The sequence below is a fragment of the Dasypus novemcinctus genome, chromosome 31 (genome assembly GCF_030445035.2).
Source record: "Dasypus novemcinctus isolate mDasNov1 chromosome 31, mDasNov1.1.hap2, whole genome shotgun sequence".
NCBI classification, from domain to species: domain Eukaryota; kingdom Metazoa; phylum Chordata; class Mammalia; order Cingulata; family Dasypodidae; genus Dasypus; species Dasypus novemcinctus.
In genome coordinates, this window is record NC_080703.1 from 27,999,970 (window position 1) to 28,015,274 (window position 15,305).

Here is a 15,305-nt window from a genome sequence, read left to right on the forward strand (position 1 = left end):
CATCACTTCGGTGTTAGCCTCCTTATCCACAAAATTGAATAATAACAGTTGCTTTTCCATAACGGTACTTTGAATATTAAATAGAATAATCTGTAATGCACTAAGTAAAATATTTGGCACATAGTAAAGTCTCAGGATACTGAGAGATCATTGTTAGCCTATGGGGACAGGGGACCAATGACATTTCCTGATGCTAACTGTATGTTTTTAAGAGATACTGATATCCCAAGGTGAAACTGAAGCTGCCATCCTCAAAGAGTACCAAGAGAAATGTTCTATAGGCAAACACAACCCAGAATGACAAATACGCAGAATGTGGAAAATGCTTAAATCCTCAAGTTAATATAGGAAGCCCAAACACAGAAAGTCTCTTCCCTGCAGAAGCCCAGAGAAGGTAAAATAATTCTACTAACGTCAGAAGGAACATGTGCCTGTGACAAACCTGACTGAGGCAGAAAGTGATTACCAAGGTAAAGGTAAATAAAACAGCTGGATGGAAATTTCTGAATGAACAGGTGTCAAAGTTCAGGGGGAGAAGATCTCAGAGCTTTTGATAAAGGACTTCCTTAAGTCATCGGAGTAAAAGGGTATACAAATTTATTCCAACAACAGTTCAAAGAAATGTAAAGGTTAATGAATCCAGTCTGCTTTGGCACTGGTGGCACTGGGTACTATTTATAGCTTCCATATACTATAAGGGCAGACACTGAAGGAAGCTTTCAGAAAAGAGAAAGATTTGAGGAGACTTGAGCTGTGCTCTCAAAGGATTTTAATTAGAAAATACATGTCTAAATGGTTGTTTTAGAATTAATCTCAGCAACCAATGAAGGATTGGTGTTCCAACAATTGTGTGTGTGTATATATATATATATATATATATATATATATATATATATATATATTATATATTCATTTTGCTTCTTTTAATTTCCATGTCACTAGTTTTTGTTTTGTTTTGTTTTTTTAACTTGGAGAAGGAGCAGTAGAAAGGAGGAAACAACATGGAGAGGTGATTTAACCATTCGTGAGCAAGAAAAGGGTCCTTGTCCTTTTGAACACTGTCTCCATCCCCAAGAAACGTTTTGAGATTTAAATATTTAAAAATTTACAAACAAGAAAATATTAAGCAAAATATTTGTTTGTGGAATCATCTTAACGGTTTCTGCACTCAGTTTCTAGGCATTTACTAATCAAATGCCTTATGAAAGGAGAATTACGACAGATCATTAAGAATGCATCCTGGAAAAAATGTGCCCAGCTCTTTTTAATTCAATTCTGTCTGTATTGTGCACCTCATGTTCAATTGCTAGGCAATGGAAAGGATACAAGGATAAAAAAGGCATAATTCTGCCATCCAGTGGGATAATATAAATATACAGCAATTGTCATAAAAGGCAGTGTACCATAAATGGACACACAGCGCAGGAAGAAACAACTTAGTGAGGTAAGGTAAGTGTTAAGGACAGGGGAGTTAGAAAGCAGAAACATCTCCCATGAAAAATGTTGCATTTATTCTTCAGCAGAATTTCCTTGGGAAATGAGGGTAGAAGAAGGGGATTGTACGGGGGCCTGTGAACTGAAGGTTAAAGGTATGTTGAGAAACCACTGCAAGAAGTTTGAGCTTGTCCATGCTTCCGTTGTTGTTTTACCTGGATGAGGATTCTCTTCATGAACATGACCATCTTGGTGTTATAAACAATGTGATCAACGTTTAGGAATCTGGGAGTCACTGGAGCAAATTCCAGGAAAATACTTACCTGATGCTATGCTTTTTCATTCATGCTAGAAAATTGCCATGTTCCAACCTGGACACTGAATTTACTGGACAGCATCTGAGGATGAGATACAGCAGCCGTGCAATAGGCACAAAACTGAAGGGCAGTCCTTAACATACTTAGAGGTTCCTGAGTTTCCCAGCTACCAGGTAATGACCATCAGTGAATGTGGTTCATAGACTTCACTTGTTCAATTATATTTGCAATTGCCAGTGAATGCTGATGAAATGATTCTCATAAAGCTATGCTATCGATAAGGATAGTACTGATCATTTCCTGCCAGAACTCTTTCTGGAGATGTCCGTAAGTTGTCAGTAAATTCTAACAATGCTGTGGTGAATGAGGCATAATAAACTTATTATCATGAGGAATTTGATACACAGAGAGGCTAAATACCTAGCCCAAGTTCAAAAATCTAAGAACAGAGAGAGCCAAAACTCAAACCAAGATCCATTTCCCTCCAAAGTCCACAATATTCTCTATAATACATAATCTTCCATCAACTGAATTCAAGAAAGGATAGAGGCCCTCAGATAAAGCATATCACAAGCAGGACGGATGCTGTTTTCTTCCCTTTAACATCATATGGATACAGAAAAGGTACAAAAACACTAGTTTTTGGAATGAGAGAAATAAGCGGTTGTCAAAGGTGAAAACAAATATCGAATTATGTCTTTTTGAAATAAATTACAAGAGGAATTTTATCTTAAATTCTTTAATCTTTTACATAGATACATTTGGTTAAAATTATAGCTAGTTATCAAGGATGACTAGGAAATTTCTTTCCTTAGAGTTCTCTCAAACTCATTTTTTTAAGAAATCATAATTATATGACCCCATGCTAGGAGAGATGACAATTTCTAGAAAGCATTTTTTAAAAGATTTTAGGTGAAAACTAACAGCATGCAGTATTTATGTAGTTACACATCAGTGTTCAAATTAATGTTATACATGTCTTTTTGCTTACTATAACTAGTGAACTTGGAAGGCTTATTTAAGATGCATTCTACATGGTGAATAGCACTCAGCGGTGCAATACAGCTGTGAGATGAGCTCTATTTGCAATTAGCAATGACCGAAAGAAACAATGCAGAACAAGTTTTATCACAGTAACAGAATTTCCATGTGATCTCCATGGTTAGCTTTCTGGTCCTTAGATATTAGTCTTAAATTATCCCTGAATTCTGGCTGACTCACCCTCCACTAGCAAATTCACACAGTCCTGTTCCACAATCAGCATTTCAGAATACCACACATGCCGTTTTAATAAAACATTCATAGTCTGTAAAATAATATACTGTTTGCTAATAAAAATTGTAATGCAAATATTCAGAAGACTAGCCAGCACTCCTGCATTAAAAATAACAAACAAAAAAAAAACACAAAAAAAATTCACTGTAATTTTAGGCACCTGCATGCTTTTCTTTCCAGAAAAACAGTAGTATATCTTATTTACTTGAAATGTATGCCATTATTCCCCCACTTAAAGTAGCTTTCTAGAAAATATCTAGATTTTCAAAATAAGATCAGAAGAATGAGGGGATACTTTAAATTTCATATATATCCTGGCTATTTTTCTTAGTCTTTTCTAGTTCTCAGTTAGTGAAAGGGCTTGAATTTTACACTGGATCAGCAGTTCTCTGTTTTCGTCTCAGAACCCCTTTACACTATTAAAAATTACTGAGGATACTAAAAAGCTTTTATTGACATAGATTATATCTATTGCTATTTACCTTTTAAAAAATTAAAATAAATTTTAGATGTGTCCTCATTAAATTATTTAAAATACAAAGCAATAAACCCATTACAGGTTAACGTAAGTGATACTTTTAGGAAAACTAATTTCAAAATTTTTTAAAAAAGAGAAAAATGGCCTTGTTGTATATTTTACAAATGTCTTTAATGTCTGGTTTAATAGAAGACAGCTGGATTCTCATATCTGCTTCTTGCATTCAATCTGTTGCCACATCAGGCAGCCTCTGGGAAACTCCACTCTATGCTAGTGATAGAATGAGAGTGAAAATGTCAAAATGATGTGTTAATATTATTATGAGAATAATTTTGGCCTTACAAACCACATGAAAGGATCTCAGGGATACACAGAGGTCTCTGGAAAATACTTTGAGTACTGCAGCCCTCGACCACACATTTGGCTTAAATTCACCATGTCATCTTAAAGTGGTTACACGTAAAAAATAGTTTGTTTCTAGGTTTGACATTTATGTCTTTGTACTTCAAGAATTTTTGGTATTAACCCCCTATATATTGGTACAATTTTAATTTTTTTGAAGTGATCTTTGACAGACATTAGCTAAATTATACTGTTGTAGAAGTCGAGAGAGTTTCAATTATTTGCGTATAGAAAGGCCAGGACTCAGGAATAATTTTGGGAAGGAAAAAGGATTTATTTATGACCAGCTGGGCTTGGAGCTTCTCATTCAAAATTTGAGCCCCGACCAAGCTTTTTGAGTTCTTTTTATACAGAGGAAGGGCCAAATGGTTCTTTGTTTCAGTGCTCAACAGGCTTGAGTTAACATATATCTTCCACATCCTAGGTAAGCTCTTAGCATGGACTTCATACATTCTAGAGAAGCTTTTAGCACATTTGGTTTGCATTTTCCCCTGAATATGTAAAGTTTATAGAGTTTGCATTGCTAAACTGTTTCTCTGGGACTGGAGTTGTTGTCATGGTTACTACAGGCAGGGCTGCAGTTCTCACTGTCTCAAAGCACAGCTCAATCAGGGTATCTATGAAGAGATGAACAGCCCCCCCAACCATAGCCTACATCAATACTAGAGCCCAGGGATCTACACACTCAAGAAGATACGTGATGGGAGTTATGTCTTATCAACAGTCTAACTGTGTGCCTTTCACAGAGAAGCCTGTTTCCTCTCAACAGCTGCCACCTTACTTGACGTGTACCTAGTGACGTGGGGAGTTTTATATTAACTTTTTTTTTTCAAAGATTTATTTATTTACTTAATTTTTCTTCATTCATTCCCCTCTTCCCCAAATGGCCCCCCGTCCATCTACTCATTGTTTGCTCGCCTTCTCCAGGCTGTACCGGGAACTGAACTCAGGACCTCCAGTGTGTTCAGTGGGCGTTCCACTGATTCAGCCACATCTGCTTCCTTGTATTAACTTTTGAATTCTCCCTCAAACTATCCTGAAGATTTCATTTTACTCAAGAGTATATTTTACAGATTAGACATTTAAAGCTCAAAAATACTAACTAATCGATCACAGGATTCCTGTGAAAGTGGATTACTGGGAAGTGTTTTCAAGGAACAAACCATGGGGGCTGGGGACGTGAAATGAGGTGAAGGAAGTGAAGGAGCTGAGTAAATATACGGCGGTTAAGCAGTGTCCCAAAAGGGTAGGTGGCTCAGTCCTGCAGGGAGGCTCTGGAGATAGTGTCGGTTGCCCTCAGGGTTGTCTTCACAAGAGAGAAAGTGCTAGAGCAGGAGATTCCAACATCTGCCAACTACTGTTTAAGGATGGCCCTCAGGGGATATAAATTTCTGGACACTTCTGATTCTCAGTGCTCCTAGGTTAAGCAGGCTTCTGCAGCCTGAGGGCACTCTACCTAGAAAAAGAAATGCAAGTGCTGGCTCTAGCAAGATGGGTTATCACCCTGGGTGTGCTAGCAACTGCTCTAATACCAAACAGAAAGCAACTTAAAGGATTTACATTAGGCATTTTAGTGACACAGCAAATACAATGGTTTGATATAAACCTCGGCTCCAAAATAAGTCCCACTTTCAGTTCAAGAGGAAAAAGTTTTCTTACTTACATCCTCATGGTCTTGCTACAGGGATAATATACCCTTGGCTAAAAAATGCATTTTGGTAAATTAGCTGATTTTTTAAAATCACTTACACATTATGAATTATCTGTCTTTGTCAGTGAATAATAAGTGTCTTTATTTACCTCCCTGGATTTTTCTTTTCTCATTGCAATTTCATTTTTATTGCAAGCCAACTCCTTCAGAGAATTCCTTTTTTTGTCCCAAAACGTTACAGTAAGAAACATAAGAGACTCCCATATACCCCACTCCCCATCCCCATCATTTTTTTCATTGTATTTTTTTTTTAAGATGCATAGATCACAAAAAAATGTTACATTAAAAAATATAAGAGTTCCCATATACCCCCCACACTCCCATCCTGGATTTTTTATTTGTGTCTCAAAACTAAGTTTCCTTGTGAGATTTAACCATTAAGATCATCGGGGCACTACTTATTTCATGGACCAGAGTGTTGAACGGGAGCATCATTTATGTCTTGGATATAAATTAATCATCTAAAATTAATGCTAATATCTGCCATATAATCTCAATGAGCTCTTTTTTCCCCCAAGCCCTAACAATTTTTAGTAACTAGAATTTTTGAAATTATTGAGGTTGTGACCTAAGAGATATACATTTGCATGAATTTAGATATGCAATTAGTATACATTTTCTGGCATATTTGGTGGTACTGGATAGTTTAAATTAATATTTTATTTCTCTGGGTCAGAAATGGTTTGCTATGGGATAGAAGGATCTAACCACCTAAGGTTCTCTTTTCAGATGTTTAGCACCTTCTAATATATCTTTACGAGAAAGTGTAAAAAACTATAGTCAAAATAATTAACATGATATCTTTTCCTATTTAACATAAAATAAATACAAATGATTGTCACAAAATTAGCGTCAAGTAAGAGAGTTCTTCAAATCTGTTTAAATAATATGATACAGAAACAGTTGGGATGAGATTCAGTTGAAACAAGTTCTGCGTAGAGTAATGGCTTTCTATTACTACTCTAACAAACTATCACAAACTTGGAAGCTTAAAACAATGCAAATTTATTATACTACAATTATATAGTTCAGAAGTCTAACACAGATCCCACTGGGTTAAAATCTCAGCTTTGGCAAAGCTGTTTCTTTTGGCTGGCTCTAGGAGAGAATCGATTTCTTGGTTTCTTCTACCTTCTAGAAACTGCCCACATTCCTTCCTTCCTGGCTGCCTTCCTCCATCTTCAAAGCCAGTGAGAAGTCAAGTCCTCACATGTCATCTGATATCTTAAACTTTCCTCTTCCACTGTTTTTTTTTAATCCCGCACTGCGCCCCCCTGTGCTTTCTGCATGCTGTTTGTTCTCTGTGTGCATTCACTGTGTGTTCTTCTGTCTGTATTTATTTATATTTCCCCTCCCCCCATGCGGCTGGCATGCTGTCTGCTGTGTACATTTGCTGCGTGCTTTTCTGTGCTTTTGCTTGTCTCCCTTTTTTTTTTTTTTGCGTTACCTTGTTCAGTCGGCTCTCCGCGGCACTTGATGTCTGGGTGGCACTCTGCAGTGTGCGGGTAAGCCTGCCTTCACAAAGAGGCCCCGGGATGTGAACCCAGGGCCTCCCATATGGTAGACAAGAGCCCAACTGATGGAGCCACAGCCGCTTTCCTCCTCTTCCACTTTTAAGGACCCACCGAGAAAATCCTGAATAACTTCCCTATTCAAGGTCAGCTGATTACCAACCCTAATTCCATCTGCAACCTTAATTCTCCTTTGCAATGTAACATAAAATATTCACAGGTTCCTGGGATTAGAATTTGGAAGTCTTTCAGGGCACATTATTTTGCCTATCACAACTAGATATTATGTATTTATTTAACAAATAAACACCTCTGTGACATGCATTGGGCTAGATACTATAAACATAAAATAAACAGCAAGCTGCAATCCTTGCCTTGGGAAGGTATACAGAGTAATTATTAAAGGGAAAAGGGGAGAGCAACGTCACAGGTCTTCTCTAGAAAACCCCTCAATCAAATGGGACCCATGTGTCTCGGTAATACATGAAGTCTGGAAAAAAGACCTTAATCATGCCCATTTCCAAAGACAGGTTGCTCTTTCTGTTCTTACAAAATGACTAAAATAATCATAAACTAATTCATCCCTCATAGGCTTACCTCTTTAGAGGTAAGAAATCAGAGGACGCAGCTAATAAAATAAACAAACTGTGGCTGGCTTGCTTAGAGTTTGCTTAATGAGTGTTTTCATTTATATCCCTCTTAAAATATTTTCTCAAATTTTGCAGACTTTTCATTTGGACCATAAATAATGAGTTTTGTGTGTGACAGGTTTCTTGGTCACTGAAAGAGAGTGGCAATTATTTATTTCAGGATACTATCCATTTATCCAAATATTGGTTAAAATTTGCTTTTCAATCAATTCTACTAAATGAGATTCTGGATTGGAAATGCACTAAGTACTCAATTATTCAGAGCTTGGTTCCTTGGCTCCTGTCTTAATTGGCCTTAAGCCACTCAATCTACTTTGTTTGCTGTTAAGACTCCTTTGGACAGACACAAAAATAGTTTAATTACCCATTAGAGATGCTGATAGAAGGTAAATCCCAACATCATCTTAGAAATAAAAGTTTTATTATTTATTTTGCAAGTTTTTAGACTGTCAGATATTCAATGCAGAAACTGTGCAGACCTGAATGGATTTACTATTTTAGAAATAATTCATGAAGACAGTTTGTGTTTCTGAAGATGTACAGAAAACATCCCCATCCCTCTTCTCAATCACATAAAATTATGACTACATTAAATAATCAGATCCTGGAGCCAAATGAGACTTTGCAGCCAATTCTGCTACTACCCATAGCTTTCTTCAAAACTTTAGAAAAGGTGTATAATCAATGAAGCATATTAACTATATCCTGATAAAAATATATATTATAGAATTATGTTCTAACAAGAATTATAAGTCAATGTGGGGAAAAAGCAACATTATGCCAAAGAGGACAGAGTATGAATCAAGAGACTCTCTTTTTGGTTTATTCTCAAGTTATTTACATTTTTATGTGAAGAAGAAAAAAAAAGGAAGTGAAAGTACAGCATAATAATGGTGCTTAATTAGCTTCCAGTGGCAAAAAGTTAAGATCTAGACATTATTTCTATGTAAATTCGGCAGAACAATTTGCCATGGTGGAAAATAGAATTCATCACTGCACTTTCCAAGAATGAGTTAAAAAAGAAAACAATTAGGATGCCTGGATAATGTCTTGAGAAGCAATCTTGGAAAATTGAGACTATTCAAAAAGTAACTGGAATCTTTCTCAATGAAATTGTTTCTTACTCTTGTGAACATTGATTCTCCCTATGTGTATATTTAGTATTTAGATACACATGTGTGTTAAAGACTCTAGGCAAAAGTTAAGATTTTAAATAAAAATTTGAAGATTCCCCTCAATATTTTCATAAAAGACTCTTCAATGCATGCTTGTTTAGCAGAAACTGTGCATCAGGAAGTTCATTAAAAGCAAATAAAAGTATGAGGGTCCTTCAATTCACAGAATCATGCCTTGACTCAAAAGAACACCTATTGAAAACCTATGCTGAGCAAAGCACACAGCACTTAAAGCTAGAAAGATTTTTTTAAAAAAACACCAAAACCTTGGTTGGAAAGCTAAGAACCACAAGCCCTAGATTTGATTTTTCCCAATCGAAGCCTGGGAAAACAAAGTTCAATAGGGAGGTGATCTCAAGAAGTAGATATGATAGAGAAGGGAAAGAAAGTCAAGGAAGAAAGAAAAGCCAAGGGTATCTTACTGAGCTTGTTACCCTATGTGCAGCCACCCCTATGGAACCCTGTAAAATATGCTCTGAACTGTCCCTCCCAAGTATGCGAGGCTGGGATCTTATCAGATGCTTCCCATGCTCCATGGACTGAAGGTTCCCCCAGGGGACAAAAACTTGCACATGACCTGATTTTGCCCCGGGGGTAGTAAAGTGGAGAGACAAGGTGGATGCTTGAGGTGAGATGGTTCTAGGGTACAAAGAGTCTACCCACCTCAGCTTCAGCTGAAGTCACAGGTGAGTGGAGGGTATGTGGCGCAGGGCACAACACCCACTCCAGTCATTGCTACTCTCCTTAAGATGATCCCCCTGTAACTTCTCTTTTTCCCTTTTCATTATCCAGATTTAGAAATTTAATCACCTCTGACTACTTTCTCCCATATCCAATCAGTTTGCCGCTATCTTACTTAGCTAGGGCTTCTATAACAAAGAACCACAGACTAGCTGGCTTAACCACGGGAACTTACTATCTCACAGTTTTGGAGACTAGAAATCCAAAATCAAGGTACTTTCTCCGAAGGCTGTAGCACTCTGGTGTTAGGGTTCTGGCAGATTGTGACAAAATTTCACCCTCCATCACACAGCAGTCTTTCTTCCTGTCTGTCTCCTAGTGGGTCCAAATGTCCTCTGTTTATAATGGATTCATTTTGGCTTCATTTAACCAATAAAATCATCATAGATCTGACTTACAAGTGGATTCACATCTAAAGGTTGGGGGGTTGGAATGGATCACGTGTTTTAGGGGACAGGATTCAATCCACAACACCGACTCATAACGTGTTTACCTTTCCATATCAGGTGGAGTTCCATGCAAAGGTTGAGGAATGATCAACTAAGTCCACTTTCATAGAATTTACACGGACTCCAAGACTCTATTGACCGTGAAGTTGTCAAGCTGCTCTGGGAAGTTCATTAATAATATCCTGAAGGTGTTTCCTCATGAAGCAACTATGTACGTGTTTGATAAGAAGCCATCACTAACATTAAAAATGCGAGCCTTCGGAGAATGTAGCTCTGAGGAATGCAAAAGTCCTCATACTAATGAGAAATCTAAACTGATACCCAGTTGGGGATTGTAATGTTTGTAAAGCTTGGTATGCAAATGATGTTTTATTCTGACAAAGATGAAAAACTCAGAGTTAGGCAATGCCTCACCTAAGCAGAGCAAGGATAGATTTTCTTCCAAACTGAACACTACAATTTCCTATTTTTTGCCTCTTTCTCAACTCTAGTTGTATTTGTGGACTTAACAGACTTTTACTACTAAGGATACACAGGTTGTGAGGCTCTGTAACACTTTCCACTGGTAAAAAATTATAGATCTATTGCTCAAATATCTGATTTTTGAACCAAAATCTAAATGTAAGTATATTGTGGACTTTTATTCCCTGGGAAACTTGAAGTTTAAACAAACTCCATTACTTTTATTTTCTGTAAAAATGTTATCAGATTATACATATATTCCTTACATGCTCCCAGGAAGTATCCATACATATCCACAAGTACATATGTTTTTATTTACATAAATGCACAACCATAAACTTACTATGTCAAAGCATCAGAAGGTTATGTTTTATTTCATTTATAATAAAAGTGTGATTCCTTGCAGTACTAGTTATTTGTCCTTATATCTGGTGGTTACCATTTCTTAAAATTAAAAAGACCTCAGAATGTGGTGCACTCTCTCTCAACCCTTCTCTATTTCTTGGAATTCAACTGGGATTAGAAACAATTATCTAAAGAGTAAGACAATCGTGCCAGAAGTGGGTTATTCCATTTTCTTCTGGAAAGACTGCTCCATTGATAGGAGCATGTGCTTACAGGCAAAAGTCTACCTTGAGAGTGAAATGTGATTTATTTTTCCACACACCAACCTGTGCATTTTGTTCATCAATACATGTCTTTACAGGTAGAAGCCTGTTCTGCATGGCATATCATTCTGCTCTGGGGGCTCTTTGAAAGTGAGCCTTTCAAGTTCATGCCTTACCGTTAGATCCCTCAAGTGTCTGGGAACTTATTCTTTGCTTTTGCCAGGGGTTTGAAAGTGGAACGCTTTGGGGTTCCACAACATTGCAGTGCAATTCATTATGGGACTAAGAAATGTCTGGGGTTAGGCAGGCAGGCAACTAATGATCCTTCATTTTGCCCAGGAAACATCAGATCGATATGTAGGACATGCAACATTTATGGAACACTGTGTTTTCTTTCCCCTCTAGGGAAGGAGAAAATATTGGATGATCTCTTTCTGCTGATGGCTACAATACTCAAATGACTGACACAGTTAAACACATGCCTTTTGGCCCCTCCTCTAAGTACTTCCCACCTGCTCTTAGCAACGCAGACCTCTGATTTTATTAACTCCTCTAACATCTAAACCAGAACTCAAATAATCTGATTTTTGGCATATATATTTAACTTCATTGATTTAGGGAACCCAAATTTCAGGACAACATAATCCAAAGTGAAGAGGAAACACCTAGCTGTGGGAGGCTCTAATACGCATTAATGATTCATGATGGATTTATTAAAATTAGACCTTCTGTGAAGAAATAGAAGCCCAGAAAAAGGATGACACGAAAGAAGGTATCTACAAAGTTCCCTTCCAACTCGTATAATTTGCCAAGAATTGAAATTAAATACCAACATGAATCATATTTAACGAACACATTGCTCCTAGACTGACAAATCCAAATGGGGGGAGAGATATAAATGTGATCATAAGTCCTTGCAAATATCCCTCACCAAGATGTTTTTAGAATTTGAAATTCTGAGCAATGTTAAATTACTGGGTCTAAATTGTTTTGTTTTTTTTTTTTCCTTGTCATTTCATAGAAATGATGCAGTGATTTGAAGTCTCAAAGAGCATACTCAGGATAATAATTAGCATCACATCTCTTTTAAGAGGAATCGTCATTATCAAGAATGCCAGAAAATGGGACTATATTTGTTCAATGATACATACACATTTCCCCAAGTTGTCTCTAAATGAGGACGCAGACAATTGTTTATTTGGCACCAACTGTTCTCTACTTGCTTGGAGTAAGTTCAAAAGCATGGCCTTTCATGTGAGAAAAAGACGATCGATTTAGCATTCAATCTTTTCAACAGCTTTCTTAGCGCCTTCTAATCTCAGGCCATTATTGGATCATTGCAGGTCCCTCAACCACACAACCTTCAAGTATGGCATGAAAATCATCAATTCACAATTTTAAAATACCACCAACTTTGATTTCAAGGATATTAAATCTTGATAATGAGAAACAATGAGATTTTTAGAATTTTTTGAATTCTATTTTAGTTGCACGGGGGTCAGTCCAAATATAGCTGGCTTTAGTTAACCACCAACAAGCAAGGGGATCTTTGAAAAAGTGTAGTACTATTGAAAAGGCTTAGAAAATTTATCACTTCTTTTGAAAATATCCAAGAAATCACTTCCAATCTGAAGTCAGGGCTTATAGTGATATCCAACTCTCAGTTGTCAGGAAAGAATAGAAAATTGGATTATGATATGAATTTCTGAAAATAAGATTTCAACCAGTCTCAACAAATAAGCAAAGAAAAGCAATAAAAGCACACAGCATACACCCAAATTTGATTATACCTGTCATGACTTCATAAATGTACCCAATGAGGATGTTTACTCCTGTAAATTCCAAAATAGTGTCCTCTTAGACTTATGTCTTCCATTTTGCAAATTTAAATATGAGTAAATATCTGCAATCAACATTTGAAGCCTCTATTAAACTCTCTTTGGTTTCCAAAGTAATGAATGATTAAGCAAATTCTAGTACTGATGATGATCAATAGAGTGCATTTAATTCTATTATGTTGAGGGCAAATCACAGCAGCATAAAGTAATAACTCTTAAAAGTTTTATAACTGAATATGATTATTTTGCTTAAAAGTAAGTGAGATACTCATAACCAAATTCTTGCTATTCACAGTATTTCCATTGGGTGTAGCTATGATATTAGATAGGTTAGTATTACAGCCTGCATATTCAAGAAAGATGCCCAGACTTTGGGGATTTATAGTGACTTTCTTTGTCTTTAGCATTAAATTGTATTAGTCAGCTGTATGTACTATGGGGTAAACAAAATAAAACACTTTCAAATCAATCAGGTAGAGAAGGATTTCAATATGTCTATTTCCAAAAAGAAAGAAACCTAAAAGAGCAAGATCTGTAGTGAGACTGGAATCAGCAGTAATTTCATAAAATATGCTTATTCTTCATTTTTCATATGGCCATATAATCTATATAATCCACACCTACTTTGAATACCCTCTATATAGGTAGGCATCTGTTGGATAAAATGAGAGAAATAAGGAGGAAACCCACTAAAAATGCAATTCTTTTATTCAATGACAGGCCTAAGCAGAGTTTCTTAAAATGTCTGCTTACACCAAAAGGAAAAAAAAAAAGTATTTCTCCTAAAATGCAAGGGCAGCCTACATGCTGAGATGAAAACTGCTAACTCTTTTCTTAACAACACCATATGTCTCCAATTGGATCATCATCTAGTCAGTTCTCAGGGGAACTCATGGGCACTAAGTAAACCAAAACACAGTCTTCACTGTATTTTGACTCACTGATAAACCATTCATCAGCTTTTTTGGATTTTCCAGATCATCCAAGTGTCTGTCTAAAGGGGCTTTCCACTTTCTTGACATCTTCAAAAAAACCAACCAATTCTTAAAAGGCTCACAGGCCTCACCACAAAAATATACCTATTTTTGTTCACACTTCCTCTTTGACATAACCTCAATGTATTTAAGAAGCCAAAATGCCATACCTTTGAACGTTCTAATAATGGGTTTTAAAAATTATATAGCAAACTCCAATAAGATTCAGCCTATAGAGACTAAATGGCCAAATATTGGAGGACTGAAGACATCTCTTTTTTTCCTTGAGGACCGTCATGACAGAAGAAGAAAAAAAGAATTAATATGCATTAGACTGACATTTCTTTGATTACTGACTGGTTGTAATTCTTTTTAATTTAGCATGTCATTCAACCTTTACTATTTTTTTATGCCATTAGTAAGATACATTTTTTAATTTACACCCCTAATTTAAGTTTTTCCCCGGTATACTATTACCAGATCAATAATTAGGTGAGACATTTCTAGTTTAAGCCCAGATAAATATGATATAGTCAATCCTATTAACTTGAGTCTAATTCTTAATAGCTTAAAGTTCTATCTTTTTGTGTTGTTTGTAAAACCATGAAATAAATGCCCTGGAGTAGTCTAAATTAGGGCTTCTCAAACTATGTGTGATGAATGGCCAGTTTTTGTTGTTGTTTGTTCATCATCAGTCAGTGACAGATATTTTTGTAAATCGTAAAAGTATGCACTCAGCTATCATGATAATATCAAAGTGTGATAAAAGTTTCTAAATTCTTCCTCTCACGTTCTATACTCTGCTTGGTCTGGACAGCAATGGTTTGGGAGCTGTAACAATCTGTGGTTCAACTCTTTAGGTATCTTAGAAATTAGAAACCAAGGTACCAATGTAAACGATTAGAGACATAAACTGCCTTCCCTTCTAGTGTATTCTTTCACTACTTTTTGCTCCATTCTCCATCTAATTCTCCTGAGGGAATTTATAACAGCAACTCAAGAGGAAGGTCGCCAAGAGGTTCCCAGGAGATTGGAGAGGGATGAGTTGTGGTATAGTATTAAACATACACATTTATAAAAGCAACATTTTCCCCTCTCATGGCCAACCCAGAGCCTTGCCGTGGTCTCATTCCAATAAGAACAACAAGCCCGGCCTTCGGTAGTGACGACTTAATGGCATTACTTACCTGGGATGCCTGGTGGGGTTTTCAGGTATTTTCCATTAAAATGTTGAATTACCACTTCACATTTTTCTGTAGATTCCATTCTGGGAAAAGAAG

At 36.5% G+C, this 15,305-nt stretch overlaps 1 protein-coding gene across 11 annotated transcripts in view; it reads right to left on the reverse strand.

Moving 5' to 3' along the window:
- RBMS3 (RNA binding motif single stranded interacting protein 3) overlaps positions 1-15,305 on the reverse strand; it is a 717,407-nt gene that overhangs the window by 239,890 nt on the left and 462,212 nt on the right. For all 11 annotated transcript variants that reach the window (XM_071212855.1, XM_071212858.1, XM_071212851.1 and 8 more), the window contains one exon: positions 15,213-15,292. In XM_071212855.1, coding sequence (XP_071068956.1) covers positions 15,213-15,292 — 80 coding nt within the window. The remainder of the gene's footprint in view (positions 1-15,212; positions 15,293-15,305) is intronic.